Source organism: Chinchilla lanigera, unplaced genomic scaffold (assembly GCF_000276665.1).
Source record: "Chinchilla lanigera isolate Chin_1 unplaced genomic scaffold, ChiLan1.0 scaffold00040, whole genome shotgun sequence".
Classification (NCBI taxonomy): domain Eukaryota; kingdom Metazoa; phylum Chordata; class Mammalia; order Rodentia; family Chinchillidae; genus Chinchilla; species Chinchilla lanigera.
In genome coordinates this window covers 16,805,262-16,825,890 of record NW_004955441.1, presented here as the reverse complement: position 1 = coordinate 16,825,890, position 20,629 = coordinate 16,805,262, and the positions used below count along the sequence as shown (strand labels likewise).

The 20,629-nt window shown below is 38.6% G+C and overlaps 1 protein-coding gene across 8 annotated transcripts in view; it reads left to right on the top strand.

The window, feature by feature from the left end:
• The window catches only part of Nrxn1 (neurexin 1), a 947,027-nt gene that overhangs the window by 352,113 nt on the left and 574,285 nt on the right, over positions 1–20,629 (top strand). For all 8 annotated transcript variants that reach the window (XM_013517619.1, XM_005391018.1, XM_013517621.1 and 5 more), the window contains 2 exons: positions 5,615–6,053; positions 18,938–19,321. In XM_013517619.1, coding sequence (XP_013373073.1) covers positions 5,615–6,053; positions 18,938–19,321 — 823 coding nt within the window. The remainder of the gene's footprint in view (positions 1–5,614; positions 6,054–18,937; positions 19,322–20,629) is intronic.

The following is a 20,629-nucleotide window of genomic DNA, read 5'->3' as shown; positions in this document are numbered from 1 at the left end:
GGCATTTTAATTGACAGGCATGTGATAACTTCCTCTGCTCCACTGTAATCTTTGATTCACTTGTAGGTACTTTAATATGGACAGATGGAAAGAACAATACTATTTATTTTATAATGCATATGTTTCCTAAGAGGTCATCCTTTTGCTTTGTGGCACATAGTTGTCTGTGAATCTACTTAGCAGTTGTACCAAAAACTGAGAGAAATTTCCTCCTGAAACAAAGTTTGAAGTTCACATCATTAGATATTCAAACAGTACTAAACTTGGTCAAGACGAAAGACATTTAAAAACTCTGGCTATACATATTTGTTGATTAAGTAGAATAATGTTACCTGTTTCCTAGGATGCTTATGAGAAGTATGCACGTTGATATACCAAAACTCTTGTAACAAGGCCTGGTAGTAAATAACTGATAGCTGTTAACTGATTGTTAGATCAGTAATCTTACCTGGGTGCTCCCTGTGATGGTGGTGGCTATTTTTGTCATTAGAGGAGTGAAAATAAAGCTCCACGAGTAGGTAGCATATTAGATACATATATTTTCAGGCTTAGGAACTTTGGAGGGCCGTTTTGGGTTTTAGTTTTCGGGTTGGGGGGGGGGGCCCCCGTCTGCGAAGTCCCTTTGATTCTGCTGTTCTCAGCTGCATGTCATGTTCCTTCTCATCCTTAAGATGATTGGAACTACACTGTGCAATCCTATTAATTCAATAATAATGCAATAGTTTTCACTGTTATATATTTAATATTATTCAATGATAATAGCGTTATTTTTTCAGAAGTATATTAATATAAGCTACTAATGTTTACTTGAGCGTTTACTCTCTTCCAGACCCCTCATTCTTAATAATGTAATTGAAATATAATTTATTATTTTCAATAATCCTACTATGGTAGGTATTATTATCTCATTTTACAGAAAAGAGCACTGAGCTTCAGCAAGGTTTGGAATTTGTGCGAGGTCACAGGTGTCCAAGTGAGTGACGTGGATTCTCTCTGCAGTCTGATTTCAGAAGCAGACCTTTAGCCTTAAGCTTGTCATTAAGTATGAAATAGCAGACCAAGGCACGCTGCAGTGAGTCATTCGTGTGCCCTCCAGGGTCGTCATAACAAAGTGAACATTGCTGTTTGACTCTACATCCACTGTTGATTCATTTCACAGACTGTCACAGTGAAGGTATGAAAACTCCTGGTCAACGCGTGTTAGTTCAAGAATCTCATTAAAATGTCTGCACATCTTTATTTTACAAGTTGTTTTCTGCGTGGCCAGTGTTTTCCACCAGAATATGTATTTCACGTACTCCCACTCCCTGTGGAAACGGCCTTATCTACAGCCACCTGGGCTTCTGTGCCACTGGCTCAGACCTGAGAGAGAACCTTTGGCTTGTCCAGGACCCTTAAGACGCAGTGAACGTTCCCTTTCCTACTGGATGAGTGTTTCAGTGTGTCTCAAAATAGAGAACAACGTCTAGTGTCAAAAACCACAACCAGGAGTCATAAAAAGAGAAATAATAGTACTGTGCCATTTACCTTTCCCCCAAATTACGTTGTCTACGAGAGAAAGAAAAAGTTGAAGAATTCATAGGTGAGGCCTGACTTTCCTCTCTAGATGTCACATTCAGAACTTAGGAAACAGGCGTCCAGAGGCTAGGCAGGTCGGCTCAGTCAGCAGCACACAGAGTGAATCCATTTACGTACACACTGTCAAACGTGGGTTCTTTACCTTATTTGTGTCACCTGGATGGTCGCATTTTCAGGATTATTACCAAGATCAAGCATCACATTCCAATATCTACCTTGAGTATAAAGCCTAGGAATATAGAAACACAAGATACTCATTTTTAAAATTTGTTTTGTTTAAAATTTGAATTTCTATTGGTGCGCGTTTGCAGTACATAATGATCAGGTTATGGTGGGGAGCTGGTGTGTGTCCACAACACAGCTTAATGCTCCTGCTCCCCACCCGGCTCCTCCCATCTCGGGTCCCCTTCGCCCTTGCAGAAAGATCTTTTTAATCAGTGCTTCTCTGCCACCTTTGTGCCCCTGCCTTCACCTTTCCTCCATCTCATTTCTCATTTGAAGAAGATCCCCTGACTTCCTGTGAGCTGCGTCACTCTTGATTTGTGTGTATTAAAGTTGGGGGACACTTTTTTTTTTAACTCTTAACAAATGTTGAAAGGGAAGGAAAAGGTCATGGTAACAAGACTGAAATTACACAGCAGTTAAAAACAAAACAAATACAGTAAAGCAAAAACAACAAAAAAGTGAAAGCATGTTTTATGTCTCTATCCCTTTGATACTAATGATAGAAATGCGTGAAACAGGGAGGTGAAATTCAACATTCTGAATTCCTTTTCAAGAAAAATCAGGATCCCCAAAGAAACCTTAGTTCTGTAAATATGACCAATCTGTATATAGCAGTATCATCAATGATATATAATCATAGGAAAAAATATATTTGTTCAAGAGTGGAACTTAAATTACAATTTTCTATGTTAATAAAATACGAATAATTGTGAAGAATCACATGATTGAGTGTCACAGCACTTCAGAATGAAGCAAGAATAGCTTTCACTTAAGCTCTAAGAAGACTGGGAAGGCTTAGAGCTACTCATTGTTCTAACTGAACTAGATTCAGGCCATTTGCAGAATAAGTCTAACCTTAGAAACGTAGAGTAATTATGACATCTGGGCCAGATGAAGTAGTAGTTTAAATTGTGGAGCTATAAGTCTATCTGTCCAAAATTGTTTTCTGTTTTGTAGAGTAGACTTTCGAGGAATACAAAATGCTAAGAAAAGTTTTACACTGTTCTCCTCAAGATAGTTTTTCTTGGAAAATGATTCCACCTAGGGAGAGTTTTCACTCAGGAATTTTTTACTCAGAAAGTAATTTACACCCAAGATGAATTGGAGCATAAGTTTCCCCATGCTTAGCTCAGCTTGTCACTTATGAACTGGATATGAACAGACGTCTACACATTTTCCTAGCGAAATAGAGCAGAAATAGTGGTTAGGTTGTGAGATTGGTTCACAAGATAACGTTATGCTGTATTTTCACTGTGCATCTATTATTCTTGAAAGCAAATGTGCATAATCAGAAACTTAGATCTAAAAGGGTGAGTGAAACATTTTATTCAACTTTTAGCAAATATCTATTGAGTGTGTACTTTGTGTAAAGTGCTGATCTTGGTGTTGTGCTATAATGATCAAATATCCTGTTTCTATAAAAGACAGATTCTGGTGGACATTCTTTTCTTGTGTGTAAGACAGGGAGAGAATTACCTGGCTAACCCAGCACAATAGGAAGACAAGAATTATACCAACTTTTCTGTACGTCTTCCTGAATGTCCACATCTTCAAGACCCTCAGTTCATTCATTCTAAATAACCCCACACCCTTCCACTTTGTACTTGCTTTTGTAAGATTCATTATATATATATATAATATGCCCACTTTAACATGTCAGAAAATCCATTATTAAAGTAGTTCAATTGCATGGAGGACATGGACCAATAGAAGTATCACCTTTTGTGTTAGAAATATTAATTTCCAATCCATAGATATGTACAAAGGATCTCCAAATATTAAAATGTAAGCTGCCTGAAAAAAGATTTTAGAAAAATTGATGACAAGGTAGCATAAAATCCCTGAGAGGTTCTAACACTTGGAAAATCATCCATGAAAAGCATTTTCTCCACTTCTAAAAAACTCCAAAGAAAGCCAATCCAAAGTCTACTTTCCTAAGGCTTAACGGCTCTTTCTGTTTTCAAGACAGTATTCTTAAGAATTAATTTGTAATTCCCTTTTTGTTATGGCTTAAGTTCGTTTTCTCTTCTTTTGTTGTCAATAGATGTATGTTAAGTCATTGTCATATTTACTCAAAGAATAAGGGATAACCTGCTCTGTATAATAATCCTGCACAAGATGAAGAAAAACTGAAACGGCAGGATCAGCCTTGGAAGGACGTGACTTCCTTATTTGCTGAGAATCAAGTATAAAAATCGATTGCATGTGCAGGCTTAATTTCTAACCATTTTCTATAATGGATAACTGTAGAATTTAAATCTCTGTTAGATTATGATAAAGAGTTAATGATATATACTATCAGGTACTTTTATATGCTTGACACTTTCCCAAATTCCAAATGCAGTTGGCGTTGGATTTCTTGCCTGCTTGGAGATTCTCTCAGGTGCATCTGCTTGCTCATTTAATCATTATAATCATCACGTGAAGTATTATTTCCTCTTAAGGAAAACAAACAAGCTTTAGGAGATCATACTTTATGCAGTTTTAAACCTGGAATTTAAACTCAAGGAAGCTAATACCAGAGCTTTCACCCCTAATCACTGATAAATAAGCATAGACTAACAAATTAGATCAAGAAGCTCATCAGCTGGAGCTAACAAATCCTATCTCTCGGTTCAGCTGGCCACATGTTTGAAGGAAATAGCTACTGGGCTGATTTGGTTGACATCATACTACTAATCAATCAGATACAGGCTGCCTGATTTTTCCTGCTATGTAAATATATTTTTGTGTGTGAATAAATGAATTTAGAATCTGAAAACACTGACTCCTGTGAAATCTTGGGACCCTTCTTGAAAGCATGTATATCTGGACAGAAGTAATTAATTCACCCTTAAGTCAGTATGGGTTATGTATTGTCCAAATGTGCCTATCTACTGTATGCATTTTGTAGAGAAAAGGTATGACTCTGTCTTTGTACTATGTCAAAATAATTATGAATTTACTACACGTGGTATTATGGTGCTGTGTGATCTTGTGAGGCCTGCCGGTGAAATCTGCAGTGTGTTATTCGGAGTTCAAAAGCTCTAGGACTCTCAGGCCCAGTGAGCTGGGCCACGCCACGCGAGGTGGAGGTGCCTTGGAAGATGAGAGCACCGGGCAACTTGTGCATTTGCATAAATTAAAAGTGAAATGAAACACCAGGAACACAGAGTGCGTTTAGAGTAAACACAATGTTCCTCATGTGGTGATTCCACATTATAGCAAGATTCAATTCGTTATTAATGTGGGCCAGGGCCAGAGGGAGCTTCTGCACGCGAGTTATATTTCACAGATTTACTGAGAAGTTGCAGCTGCTTTCCACATGAACTTGCTGTGCATTTTCCAAAGGAAATAAGCACAGTGAATATGGAGGCTACGGAAGAGGTCTAACACTTTAGGGGCGGGCATATGGAAACTCCGATTTCAAATTCTTCCTTGATGGAAAAGCTGAATGACCTCAGTGCTTATATTTAATCTTAAAAGTATAATAGCCAGCTAATGGAATAGCTGCTATGAATTCTAGTTTTCACATGCTAATTTAGACATGAGAATGAAATATCTGTACAGGTTTATTTAAATGTTTGAATTTAAAACAGGCTCTGTGTGTGTATACACACCTACATGAGTATTATTTGAATCAAATTAAATTAGGAGGGTTACTGTTCAATGGATTGCTACTCAAATTTTGTTTACAAAAAGCTTCTTTATACAACAAAATTGAACAATGTTTTGTGCTTTGTGTCCTCTATGTGCAGGTTACACAACTGATAAGAGGTTGCATGTATTAAAATCCAGAGTCTATTTGCTCACCCCTACTCTCTGCCCACAGGTGGTGTATAAAAATAACGACGTAAGGCTGGAATTATCGAGACTTGCCAAGCAAGGTGACCCTAAAATGAAGATCCACGGCGTGGTGGCTTTTAAATGTGAAAACGTTGCCACATTAGACCCAATCACCTTTGAAACCCCAGAGTCTTTCATCTCTTTGCCCAAATGGAACGCGAAGAAAACAGGCTCCATATCATTCGACTTCCGTACAACAGAGCCCAATGGCCTGATCTTATTTAGCCATGGCAAGCCAAGACATCAGAAGGATGCGAAGCATCCGCAGATGATAAAGGTGGACTTCTTCGCGATTGAGATGCTGGACGGCCACCTGTACCTCCTCCTGGACATGGGGTCAGGTACCATAAAGATAAAAGCCCTGCAGAAGAAAGTGAATGACGGGGAGTGGTATCACGTGGACTTCCAGAGAGATGGACGGTCAGGTAACTTACCATTTTGCTATGCTGTTTATCTACTGTCCCATCCTGCATTCTTACAAGTTAAAACCAAGGCCTATGAAAGATTTCCTGCCTTTCATTTTTAGAGTAAAGAAAAGTGTGCTATTGTTTCTGTGTCACTTCATATAAAAGTCTGAAAGGGCTAATTAATCATCATAAGTGAGCGTCAAAACCCAAATGTTCAAATGGGTTCCGGGGTAGCTTCTTAAGCAAACATTCACTGGGTAATCAACTGCCAAATCTTGCAAGAGACTTGATCTTGAATTTGCAAATGAGAGACTTCATGGTTCTTGTGTTCGCAACTATCTCTTCTGTCTTTGGATGCTTGGAAGTACCTCGGTGACAAATATAGAACGTGAACGCTAGTAGGATGATCCACAGTGAAGTCCTTAGTTTGACACGGCCGCTTCCACCCAGGGAGGGTCTGTGGTGCTGAAACCACTTTAATCAATAAAGGAACCTGCAAAGCTCTGCTACCTGGAAGACAGCGTTCCTAAAGGAAAGGTATTTGGCAATGTAACAGCAGGCACTTCCTCCTCTAGCAGGGAGGGTAGGGATGGCGCAGGGAAGATTTCCCTGAAGAAGTTACATTTACACTGAAACCTGAGAGTTGCTAAGGGGGATTAGAGTAGGAGCTTTAAAGGAAAAAAAAAATCACATAGACCATACCGGCAGAGGAAGTGACATTTGTGGGGATCCTGGGAGAAAAGACAGAGGTAGGGAGAGGCAAAGGAAGGGAAACAAGTGAAGTGGAGAAGACCCAGGGGCAGATGTGTATATCTGTTTAAGATATACAGCTACACATAGTACTTCCTTTAGTCTTTTTGCTCAATTCTCTGCCCATCTCCTTCGTAAATGGAACTATAATAGAGGACACCTGGATTTAGACCTCTGCTCATCCACACCCCACCTGTCTTTTTCCCATTCTCTTATTTGCTTAAATAGAATATCCTACACTACATCGTCTACTAAAAACAATGTAAGTTTGGCCGAGACATATTTTTTTGAGCTTGCATTTCTTCCTGGATAACACAATAGTTAGTAAAGACTCATTTCTAACCCAGTAAAGGAGAATCAACTGTGATTGGACTGAAGATTCAGTAAAACCTTCCAGATGACTCTGATGATTCGTTAGACTTGGGGATACAGACCACATGACACCTAGTTTCTGATTACCATCTCCTTACCAGGACTACACTGAAGTCCTGGGCTGTTCCACCAGCCACTCTTCCAGACGCTTGTTTACTTCCTGTCTCTCTGCAGTGGAGCTGTGTTCTGTTTTCCTGTTGTTCTTGCTTTTCATCCTCTGTTTATGGATCAAGAAGATTGTGTTTGTGTTTTTAGAAATAACTTCCTCATGAAATAAGTCAAGGAAGTGGGAAGTCTAAGGATGAGGAGGAAGCTCAAGTTAAGGATAGAGACAGAAGGAAGGAGGGAAGCCATTGTTCATCAAGCTCAGATGTCTTAGAAATTCTGTCTCTGATTCATTTGGTCTCCCTGAATTTTCTCTTTCTAAAGAAGTGTGCAACAACTCTTTCTGATTTAAGCTAAGAAGAGATCATTGAGGATTCAGATATACAATACTAGAGTGTGAGTATCTACCTGTGGATTTTGCCAGCCTTGTGCCAGTTTGGAGTTAACTTGCTGCTCCTGAACTTTCCAGCAGAAGAGTTTTGAAAGAGGATAGGAAAACAGGCTAATTTCCTGCTTTGAAATAACAGCTCATGGATGATATAGTTTGACTTAAAATGTATATGTAGAATAAAATTTTAAAAATGACTTTTCAGAAGAAAGGTTTAAGTCAGATTTTATAACAGTACAAAATAGAGCAGGTCAGATTAATAAACGGGCATTGTTTGGAAGTTCAGAAAAGCAAAAACGCCAAACTTCAGATCAATTACATTTCCGTTATCCAGAGATGAGGCATTTTTCTAATGATATGGAAGTAATACATGGCTAATGTCAAATTATTAGTACCTATGAAATAATGTAGAAAGAAAATAAAACTATTTATTGTTCAGTTAATAACTAGATATACTTTTGGATATTTCTTTCCAGTCATTTTTATGTGTGAATTGCATGTGTGTTTACACATGTATAAATATATGTCTGTGTATATGCAGACATAATATGCACATATAAACATGTAACAGGAAATCTTTTGAGGTTTTCAATGAAAACACTCATCAGGGAAAGTATGATTGCTGTAGCAGCAAGCAAAATTACTGAAACAACACCCAGGATTTGGAGGCAGATTTATTTTACATCAGTGGACGCTGATGAGGATCATTCCCAAAATATCAGGCCCTGATCTCTGGTGGTCCAGGGCTTATATAGGATCAGCAGGCAGGAAGTGCAGAGGCAGAATGGTTTGTCAGTTGGGGATTGGGTCTTACAGTAAGCATCATAGTGACCAGCGGTGCATCACAGCGACCAGCAGTTTCTAGCAGACAGAAATAACCAGAACTCAAACAGGAACTGTCCCCTGGGTAACTGAGGTGTACTGGCTGGGGGTGGGCATCTTCTGCTACAATACAATCTAATTATCAGATAGGTACCTTAACACTCAACCTGAAGAAAATCTTTTCTTCTGCCTAAGTTTTTTAATTCATCCAAATTACCAATAATTTGTTAATGATTCTGTTAATACACTCATTGGAGAAGGTCAAACAGACACTTTAATTTACAAAGCTACAGTTTTATATGGGACTTTAAAAAGAAACACACTCTAAAAAGGTTTTATTTACAATTTAAGAAAATAAAGCATGAGGTTTTTTTCAGAATCTAGTGGAAAGATTGTCACTGTACTTATGTTACTGTAGTGTATGGTTTGATGGTAAATACTTTTATGTGGCTAACATTTCAGATTAGCAAATTGGAACAAATGGTATGAAAAGTAAAGCTCATTCAGAAAGGCAAGTTCTGCCTTTACTTAATTGAAAAAACAAAACAGGTGAGGTCATATTATGTTGGCCCAGCTAACGGGACTTTAATGCAATTTTAATAGTTGCAGCTGTTAATATTTTATATATAGTATTTTAATTAAGTTCAATATTTGCACACAACCTTGGTTTGGTATAGAGCAGCCTTTTACAACTTGAATGAATGGCTATACTAACTTTTCTTCTATTTAAAATATGTTTCTGATTTGGACTGAAGAAATGCTAAGACTCAGTCCTGTTAAAACTAAGAATTTCAAGAAATTTTTTTATCTATTTTTCATATCAGTAACATTCAGAGGCTCTATGAAAATTATTTTTCATACAACGTAGTCCTGTCAGGACAGTGAGTAGACACAGGCTGCCTCTGCCTTGTGGGTGGTGAGGGATGTGTGTAGTTGTTTTACGGGGGTTATCTGTAGCTGAATATTTAAAGCATATTTGCAGTTAAATGAGAGGGAATCCAGGCCTAAAATTATTCTTTCTCTTGCTAACCACTTGGGTGACCATACTATATAAGTAAAGAATATAATGAAGCAATGATTATTACTTTAATGGCAATATAGCTATTGATTATCTTCAACAGAGATAATATTTAGGTCAGATTTGATTAACTACTGAAATTGTAATATTCCTCAATTTATAAGGTAAACCCGTGTATAAATAGAAATATATTATTTATTTTTAAATCCTCAACACCTGATATTTTGGGACATAGTTGCTCCTCAGCCTCCCCATGTATATCTAGGATAAAGAAGAAAAACACATGAATAGCACAATATCAAAAATCTCCTAATAAAAACAGTATCATCATTTTTAAATTTAAAGAATAATAGCACTTTCACTTGTAAATCCAATTATTTAAATATAAAAATTTGTTTAAGTCACTTTTTTTCTTGAGAACAGCTTTTACAATTTGTTTTTTTCTTTTTGAGGCAGGGTCTCACTATGCAGCTCAGGCTAGCCTTGAGCTCACTTTGTAGCCCAGGCTAGTCTTGAACTCCCAGTGACCCCTCTGCCTCAGCCTCCCGAGTGCTGGAATTACAAGTGTGCACCACCATGCCTGGCTAGCTTATACAATTTTGAACACACACAGCCTTTCTAGCTCAGATATCTGAAATAATGCATTGAGAAAGGTAAATTATTGTTAGAAGACTTCGTAAACTTTGTAAAAAATGCCGGACTTCTAAGAGAAAAAGAGTTCTCATGTCTGCTCTCTCATAAGAGAGAAGTACATAGGGAGAATGAAAATTAAGCAAGAAGGAAGCTGGCAATTCCCCCTGATGTACAGCCCTCCCTGTAAGGGGCCAGTGTCAGGGAAGCCCTCTCTCAGAGTGTTCCTCTTTCTGGTGCCCTTCCCTTCGGTCTTCTGTTTACTAAAATGGGTGTGCAGGCCCCTTATTCGATGAGAAATATTTCCTTCACCTGCGTGCTTTTCTAAAACTTACTCTCTTTTTGCAAAATTAAATGAATTGGGTTATTTCAAACCTATTCCCCCCTTTTATTCTGAGGGAGATAGTCACTTTAACACATACACTTACTTTGTCTAACTCTACTTGATCCCAGCTATTTCTCTTACAATGTAGACTGCTATGATTTCCCGCTCAGTTTACAACCAGTGATACAGGAGTCAAGTGGGCCAAACCAATTATAAATAATAAGTTCGGACCCACAGTGAGCTGGGGAAGCTACACAACATGCGGGCAGGACTTAGTCAATCTGAGGGGACAGTTCAGGAGCTGCAAAGAGCAGATACGCTCTGTGGATAGCCTTGCCACTAAAAGCAAGACCTAAATTGTTCAGTTAAAAAAAACATAATTGAATGGTCCTATTACTTTTGCCAACTTTGCAGATTATGTGTGTGTGTGTGTGTGTGTGTGTGAGAGAGAGAGAGAGAGACAGAGACAGAGACAGAGACAGAGACAGAGACAGAGAGAAAGAGAGAGGGTTTCACTGTGTAGTTCAGGCTAGCCTTAGAACTTGTGCTGATCCTTCTGCCTCAGCCTCCCCAGTGCTGGGATCGCAGGTTGTACCACCATGCCTGGCAATTTTGCAGAGTTTAAACCCTGCATATTTTCTCAACAGCCCTTCCACCCTTTCCAGACTTTCTTTTCCCCTCTCCTCTGGTCTCAAGCCCAACACAAAACAGCTGCCCAGATATTTTGCTAACGTGTGAATTGTGTCACAATGAGGATGAGGTTAATCACTGTTTTCTTGGGGCAAGAATATTGTTTAAATTTGTGTTAAGCTCTTTTGCTCAGTCAAGGATATCCTCTCAAGTCTTTTTACTGCCAACTGCCAGTCAATCTTTTTTTTTCCTTTTGCAAACTATAATTACACATTGGAATGAAAGAGAAAATTCATTTTTCTTGTCAAGTTCTGCTTGAGTACAGCAGAGTAGAGCAGATTGTATCAGTGGTTATTCACGGGTAAGCCTACATTTAACAACTAAGAAGCCATTGAGATTTGAATTGAAGTCATAGAGTTCCCATTTAAGAAGTAGAAATTATACTGGGGAAGGCACAGGGCTCTCTCCAGAGCGCGTAATTAGAGTTTGTAGTAATCACCGTTGCTGTGAGCAGTTCTGTCCAACTATCTATTACAGCTCCGATTTCTGTACATACCGTTTCATTCCCGAGTCACCACACTAGACGTTTCTACTTGAAAAACCATTAGAGTGTTTATCGGTAGGTCTCGATTTGAACTTGTCCTGTGGCTGCAGATGTGCCTCCCAGGGCTGGGCTCCTAGCCTGTGCGCATGTATCGAGATCATTTCAAGAGCTCTGTGTAACTGCGCCTTGCTTTGCATCCGTGCCCATGGCTTCTACCCATTCTGAGGAAGACTGAAGTACCTTATCAGTAAAGTGCCTTGTCTTTGACCAGGTTACAGATGAGGTCATATGTTTCGTGAACTTTTATACTATTTTATTAAACTACTGTTTGTATGTACTTATCCTGAACACATTTAAAGAAGAAATGTCTTCTTTATGCTCAAAATATTTTTTGTATATTTTATCTTTGTTAAAATGTACATATAGTTTATATAGCTGCAGTTACTCTATAAGCACAAATTTTCAGGCTTTTTTTTTAATAGGACATTAGCAGCTTTTACATAAAAATATATGGTAACAAATTTATGTTCTGGGAGCTGTGAAATGGAAGCCCATGCAGAGGAGGTCTACACGGAGGTAGCCCAGCTGGGTCCCCAGGCTGACAGGACTCGAGGCATTAACGTATCTGCACAAAAGGAAGTCACGGAGACTCACTGGCGGTACCCGGGAGGTCCTGCCCTGGGGAGTGTGGACTGCCGTGCCGTCCAGCTTCAGGAGGGCCGTCCCCACAGAGGTGAACGTGCCTGGACAGCCTGCACCGATGTCACTACACATTTCCTTCTACCAAGCGCCTCTGTATTTGGGTTCTTGTTCCCCAAATACCCCTGCTCAAGACTTAACTCCCATGCAATTCTGATTGCAGTGGAGAGGGAAGCTAGACCAGTTCCGTATAAATGAGTGCTCCCATTCAGGTAACAATGAACGTTTCCATCCCAAATGAGTGAGTATTTTAAGTTGGCATCCCGGCCTGGCAGAGCTACAGGGGAAGAGTTTTATGTTCTGCAATAAGCAGTTTGTCATTGAGATTATTTAATTTACCATCCTTACTTTATGCACTGGTCTTGTGGGCAGACCCTGGAATATGGCAACAGTTGCACCCTCAGAAAACAGGCGGTACGCCGACCACGCTGGGCTTCAGAAGCCTTCACTGTTGAATGCTATTTGGAAATCTCTGGAACTTCTGCAAACTAATAATTGTGCAGTGTTCCCCGACTGATATTTACAGTTCCCCAGCATTGTGTATGATCAAGTTCATATGTGAATATAGGTTGGTATGACTGTGCATGTGTGTTTGTGTATGCACAGTGCAGAACACAAGGTGTTTAATATATGAAAGCATGTGTGCTGTTGATGAAAATGTTCAGGAAATTCAGCAATAATACTAATGAATTTTCCCTTTAGCACATACATTCTTTACCAAGTCACTGCTTCTTTCATGGTAACTACTAAAATAATTGGGTTATGAAAAATTTGAAGATATTTTTCTAGACATTACGTACTTACACATATAACAAGATCACAGAGCTGCATTTTTACATGAACAAGAACATACATCACCATGTATTGTGTAGTGAGAAATTTACTGAGAGCTTTTTCTCTGCCATTTGCCATAGTGATACCATATAGTCCTTAGTTTAAAAATAGTGATATTTGCTTAATTATTTCTCTATTGATGAAAACTTACCATTTTACTTTTTAAAAACTTCAGTGTTTTAAGTTACTTTATAAATAATATCTTTATACGTATCGTCTTTGTGCCTATTTGTGAGACTCTGCAATGACAGCATCAATTGTATTTTTAATTCTGAAAGATGATGACGACTCAGTTTTACTAGCTGGTGATTCAGTTTACATTCATATCTACAGTATAGGAGGTGCCTATCTCCCCTAACTCTGCCAATACTAGATATTAAACTTTTAAATTATATTCTAAGATTTAGTTTTTTCTTATATTAGTTTAATTGCTTGAGTTCACAGCTCAAGGTAAATTCAGATAAGCTGATAATAAATAATAGTAAGCAGACAGCAATAATAAGCAGAAAGCATAAAGCTAGGATCAAACTTTTTGATTTTAAATGGTTTTCTTCCGTTCTTTTTATAGTCCTACTATCTGACTTTTTTTTCCTTTAAAGACACAAACAAGTACAAAGAATTAAAAAAACAGACCTACTAACCACTCAGAATCCCTCAAAATCCCTACTGTTAATATTTTGGGAGTTTTTAAACCATTATTTCTTTTTATGATTTTACGAATATTACTTAATTTATACTTTACATCATACCATATTCTTGATGCATCCTGCTTTATGACTTAGGCTTTGTTTTTGTTTTTGTTTTTGTTTTTTTTACTAAATTTGAATTTGTGAATAGAGGATGAAGTGGAAAAATAAATTTGTAACTTTGTGGAATCAGCTTCCTACAGTAAAAGATGGAGTATAGTTGTGGATACACAAAACTGACATTTAACTTAACAATATTTTAAGCAGCAATTTCAAATTATGTTAAAAAAAAAAAACCTTTAGCAATCCTCTGGCCAATTCCCTTGCACTGTATAAAAACCACAGTCAGGCCGAATGACTGCACTGTCTGGCTCACCTTGCCCGAGCTGCTTGTGTTGGCGTTTTCCATCCCAACACAGGCTTTCCTATCCCTCTTTTCCCAGTAGTTCAAACTTTTGCCATAATGTAAAACTAGAAGCCAAATAAACTTACCTTAAATCTGATCTTCACTTCTACTCCCCTTGTAAACCAATTTTATGCAAATACCATATCCAAGGCAAATGGAACGACAAGGAGAGGCTGCAAGGTTGTTAGCAGTAGATCGGATTGTAAAGTTGGGTGCCGTGTTTATAACTAAGCGCTGTTTTCAGTTGTTTATTTCCCATTTATGTACAATTGGATAAGAAAGGATAACTTCTTATTTATTTATTGTTTATGGTTTTCAACATTCTTACATTTTGTGCTTATGCTCTTTTTATCCACTTTCTTATGCACAAGATTAAAGGTTAATGTTTTTTACATTAAATTTATAAAAATCATGTGGACATAAAAACTGCAATTTCATTCCTTTAAAAAAGCAAAATAACATAGCAGGTTGCTTTGTATTCTTAAATGTCTGTTTGTTTATTTGTTTGTTTTTGTTACCAGGAAACAAACTCACAGCCTCACGCTTGCCAGGCAGGTGCTGTGCTGCTGAGCTATATCTCTGGTCCTGTATTCTTAAATGTTGAAGTATAAAACATTAATCTAAATAAACTCCCAAATGTGACTATCATCCGTAAGCTTTGACAGGTTAAATGTAACAGTGTTTGGAATATTGATTTAATTTATCAGATAATTTATCAGAAACTTCAAATATTTATAATTGTGTGTGTGTATGTATATATATATGTGTGTGTGTGTGTGTGTGTGTGTGTGTGTGTGCACGGACAGAGGGAGAGAGAGAGAGAAAGAGAGAGAGACAGAGAGAGAGAAACTATTGAGGAGGGGGTAGAATGTGTGAAAGGATCCACTGAGGACATAGCAATAATTGTGATTCCTAGAAAATCAGGAATAACCCAATGATACTCCCAGACTTACACTTTCTTTTAAAAATGTATTTATCTGAGCCACTGGAAAATTCTCATCTTCTATTGATACAGATATCTGGGGCAACAACTCACTTGTCTTTATCGGTGAATAAGTTTTAAATTTTCATTTGGTGCGTTCTTTGAAATCCCGGCCTTTATAACTCAATGATAATGAAACGTGCACTTGGGAACCTTAACGTTTAAATTTCACTAAGCTCATGTGTGTGTGTGAAATTGGTTTAAACTAATTCAGATTCTGAGATGGCTCTTTTGCTCAGGTGAATATATCATTTGATACATAACCATAGTAAAATCATTAATGTGATTTAAAACTCAAATCTCTTATCAGAAATATTACAGTTCAGACATTTGTTTGCACATATATAAACTAAAATATAATTATCTCAGTTTGACTCAGCAACGAAATTTAATTATTGTTTCAAAGAGTTTCTACATTTTCAACATATAAAAATACTGTTGCCATTCCAGCTTAACCTCTACCTTGTTTACTTGCTTCTGTCTTGGAAGTGTTTTCTAAAATATAAGGTAAAATATAGAAAAAACACTTTCCTTGATTATTCAGATGTGTCTCCTTCATTCTTTTCTGTCTGTTCCAGTGGAGTGTTCCAGTGAATGACACCTGGTACACGTCTTTACCAGCGTCTTCTTACTTTTGAATCCATGGCCAAATTACAGTTCTAACTGCTCTTTGATTATATTTGAATTGAAATTAAGATTATATTCCTTTTTCTTTCTCTGTCCTATTTTATTGCCTTTTCTTTCCATATGAACTAAAATTATCTCTCAGAGACACAATAGGAAACATTGGGAGAAACATAATTTATGATACCTTTTCAATTGGAGCGTTTTGAATGGTAGCTTACAACTTCTTAGTTGGATTGAAATCCACTTGATGGTCCAGCATTTAATTAGAAAATATACTAATAGATAAAATATTTTAGGGCTGCAGGTATAACTGAGAGGTATAAGTGCCTGCCTGGCAAGCTCACGGTCCTGAGTTTGATTCCTGGTACCAAAAAAAAAAATATTCTGGTCCCCTCTGGCAGTAGAGTTTAATATTTTTCTGCTAAACTTTGATTTGGTGAATGTTTGTGTGTGTGTGTGTGTGTGTGTGTGTATAAGTGTGCATGGGGTTACATGAAAACTGTGGTCTTACTCTATGGATTATCAGAAAAAACTAAGAAGTAAAGTTATAAGGATCACATTGCTCTAACCATGACAATGAACACGTTCATGAAAACATGTCTGAACTTTCCTGAAATACTAACACACCACGATGAAACCCTAGAAACGTGGGCCCTTCATCCTTGCCGTCCTGCTGCGGAGAGCTGATTGTCTGATCACGTGTCCGCAGCTGAGGCCTGGAGGTGGAAGAGAGAACAAAGTTTCGCTTTGGCCAGTGAGTTCTGTTGTCTCAGGAACCCACCCTTTTGATGTCGGAATTTCTGAAGAAGGAGAATACACAGTAATATACTATTTGCCCAGGTTTTTTGGTTTCTGAGCACAATCAGGCTTGTTCTATAAATAAAACAAAGCTGAGTATGGGGGAAAATACAGATTGCAGATATACTCCACTCTTGGCATTGTTGACTTGCAAATTCACTGTCTGGTAACAATTCCTCTCAATAATATCTACCTACTGTACCCAATCCTCCGAGAGTACGCTGCCTCTGTGAAACCTTCTTGTAACAGCTGAGAAGCAGCCATGTGCCTCTTGCTTCTTCCTGCAGACGTGAGTCACTACGCTCAGTGCATGAAGCCCTTTGTCTTCCACATCAGGACCGCAGGTGCTCTTTAAAACTCGCCTTTGGGCTCGGGGTGCATCTCAGGGCGGAAGCTGAGCATGTCTGATGCTCTGGTTTGATCCCTGCACCACAGAAATCCACCTTTCCTTTTGTCCTTGGCCTTCTCTCTTTCTCATCATATCTTAACTTAGAGGATAGGGATCCTTTGTTAACGCATTTCCTGGGTATTTTATACAGAGTTTTACAGAAGCAATTCTTTAAAGTGCCTGTAAGGATCATCCTATGTAAGAGAGTCACCGTTCTCTCAATATTACATATATTTCATTTCTTCATAAGACACTCCCCATATTTTTCTAAGTTGGATTTTGTGAATCTGTGAGTTCCTAAGTGAGAGTTTGCCTCTAGACACTGAGCTGAACCTTAGAAGTGAGTGCTTGGTCCCCTTCCTTTCCGCTGCATCTGAGAAATCCCAATGACGCTCCCCTTGTTGGAAGGCCAAAAGAGCAGCGCCTCTGAGCGTTTCTCTCCTGGGAGCTTTTTCCATTTCTTTCTCTTCAAGTCTAGAGACACAAATGTGCTCTTAAAGACTTGGCTGCCTGGGCTGTTTCTACCAGTGGCTTTTCTGCCCTTCACAGCCACTAAAGCCAAGCCCGTTGGGCGGCCCTGCACAGACACTGCCCTTCTGTTGGGGTTGGGACACCCCTGGCACGGAGCAGGGCCGGCGGGTGTGCGCCTCACTTGGGGTGAGCGAAGGAGCTCTGTGAGCAGCTCAAGTGGAAGCGGTCTTCCTTGCAACCCGCCTCTCTGCCCTCATCTCCGTGCCACTCTCTGTCTCCAACCTTTCCCATGCCCCGTCCCTTTGTCTCTGCGGCTCCATGCCAGTGTTCCCGCCCGGCGTCAGACCGCTGCTGATTCCGTCTTTCTCATCCGACTCTTCCTCTTTTGCATTATGATTTAGATCTACAAAATAAACCTAGACTAATGTAGTAACGGGTCCACGTGGTGTACATGTGCATCTGTATAAAAACTGCACTGGAGGTTTAACACTGGTGGGATTTTTGCAATCTGACAACATGTATCTCAGTTTTTACTGGGGATGTGCTTTTAATGTTTCATTTTTATCTTTTTTCCATGGATTCCACACTTTTGTGACCTTTTCACATTCCACATAGATGAATATTTGATCATTTTCCTTAGGTCCTAGGCTCTTGTATATTTATAGATACATAGATTTTTCTCCCAAACATTTGAGGTTAAAAACAAAACCACATTGCTTCAGGTACATAATTTGGTTTAGCAGAAGGAAGCAGCTGATTTCACTTGATTTTTTTTTCACTGAAATTTAACATTGAACCGTATGCAGTGGTCATTATAATCCAGACACTAGTTCATTTTACTTAATACATGGAGCATTTTTTCTGAGGTAAGTCATATGATTATGCCCACATGATAGGTAAGAAATTCCAAATCACAGAGGTAATCAATATATTATGCATACAGCAAAGAGTGAAGAAGTTAGATTTTGACATAAATAATTTTTCAAACTATTGTGTCCAGTCCAAACAAGCAAGTCAGTTAAAAATAGGAACATGCAGTCTTTTCTTGGTTTGCACCTACACACTAGCTTTGAAAACAATCACCAAGGGAAGTCTGAATGTTTCAGAGAGTGATGTGGAATGCTATTTTTTATGTATTTATTAAGTGGCTGAGCTTTTAGAGACCGAGAAACACTACTGGTTGCCTATAATCTTTTTTTCTCATTTGCAAAGTCCAGAGGAACCCCTTTGGATATCACCTGTTTTATTTTAGAAGTTACCTAATACCATAAATTTCTTAATACAACTTGGAAGTGCCAGACGTGCAAGAATAATAAGCACTGTCTGCTCTCATAGAGTTGCCCTTAAGCAAGTGAAACAGAGCAAAGGTGACGAGGAGAGCTCTTTGCACTCTGAACACCCTCCATGTTCTCTTGTCTTTACACCAGGTACCATTTCTGTCAACACACTGCGAACGCCCTATACTGCCCCCGGTGAGAGCGAGATTCTGGATCTGGACGATGAGCTGTACCTAGGAGGCCTGCCAGAAAATAAGGCTGGCCTTGTCTTCCCCACGGAGGTGTGGACCGCTCTGCTCAACTACGGCTACGTGGGCTGCATCCGGGATCTATTCATTGATGGCCAGAGCAAAGACATCCGGCAAATGGCTGAGGTTCAAAGCACTGCTGGAGTGAAGCCCTCCTGCTCCAGGGAGACCGCAAAACCGTGCCTTAGCAATCCTTGCAAAAATAATGGCATGTGCAGGGATGGGTGGAACAGATATGTCTGTGATTGTTCTGGAACAGGCTACCTTGGCAGGTCCTGTGAGAGAGGTAGGTTCTCAAAAACACGGCAACCAGTTCTTTTAGATGAAAAGTATATTAAGTGCTGACCTCAAGCTGATGATTGGAACATGTTTACTGAAGTAAACTCTGCGAGCTGAAGCCCATACCGGACATGGGTTACTGATCAGCCTTCAGTGGTTTTCAAAGGGCCTGGTTCTGCAAAGACACAGATCTTCATGTATATTGCAGGGATAGACATGTGTGTCTTTGGTCACATAGATCATGAACCTAAGATGTGTACAGCAATAACTACTCTCTTTTGCCTTTTAACTTCACAATGGGAGACAGTAAAAAATGTCATGAATTAGCCATATGTCTCACCCCTGGTGCTAATATCTACGGCTCACAAATGGCATTTAAGGTGAGCTAAGCTGTAGCTGGCAACTTCCCTGGCACTATTAGGTAAGACCTAAATTAGCCTGCTCATTTTACCCCACTGGCTTTTCCAAGAAGCAGCATTCTCACTGAAAAATAAACTGGCTTTAAATCATCTAAATTATAAATCACAATTATGAATTATTTTATAATTCTATCTTAATTCCAAAGGTACTTCCCTTTGGCTAGGAACTAACCAGTTGCTGATGACTTGTTTACCTATTTAACTTTAAGGCATAGCTGTATCTATTGCATTTCTGAGCAGGTTCCTCCTTCTTTTCTAGGAGGAGATAAAGCTACAGTTTTTCATGCTTTTCTTGGAAGGATAGAAATAAGGGATCAGGGCAGACTGAAGTGCTGCAGCTGTCACTGGCTGATCTGCAGAGTAGGCTGACAGGAGCAGCAGCAGAACAAATGGTTCCAAGCATGTCCCTCCATCGACCCAGTCTCTCCGATAAATGCTTTAGTCACTGCCCATTGTCACGTATTTTCTACAATGGAGCTGAAAATCAATATGAAGAAATATTGACGAGTTGTTCCATTGTCCGCTCATGCTACAAATAACACTGCCTTATTAGATATTTGATCTAAAAGTACCAAGCCTTTTCTTGTTAAGCCGCTCATTTAGTTACTCACTTTCCTTTATTCTTGAAATAGTTCCATTGATTTAACTTGAAATTTCCCAGAGAAAAGGTGGTATTTTGTAAAACCCACAATTAAAGTGTGATTCTGATTTTTTATGTTACAAATTGGGTACATTATCATATCAATTATATTTCTGAAACTAATAACTACAAACAGTTACTGCTGATAAATTAATAGTAAACAATGGATTAAATTTCCTACCACACTGCTGTCATTATTTAATATTCTTTTTCATTAAAGAGAATAAATATTTAAACAAATGAAAGAAATGATACA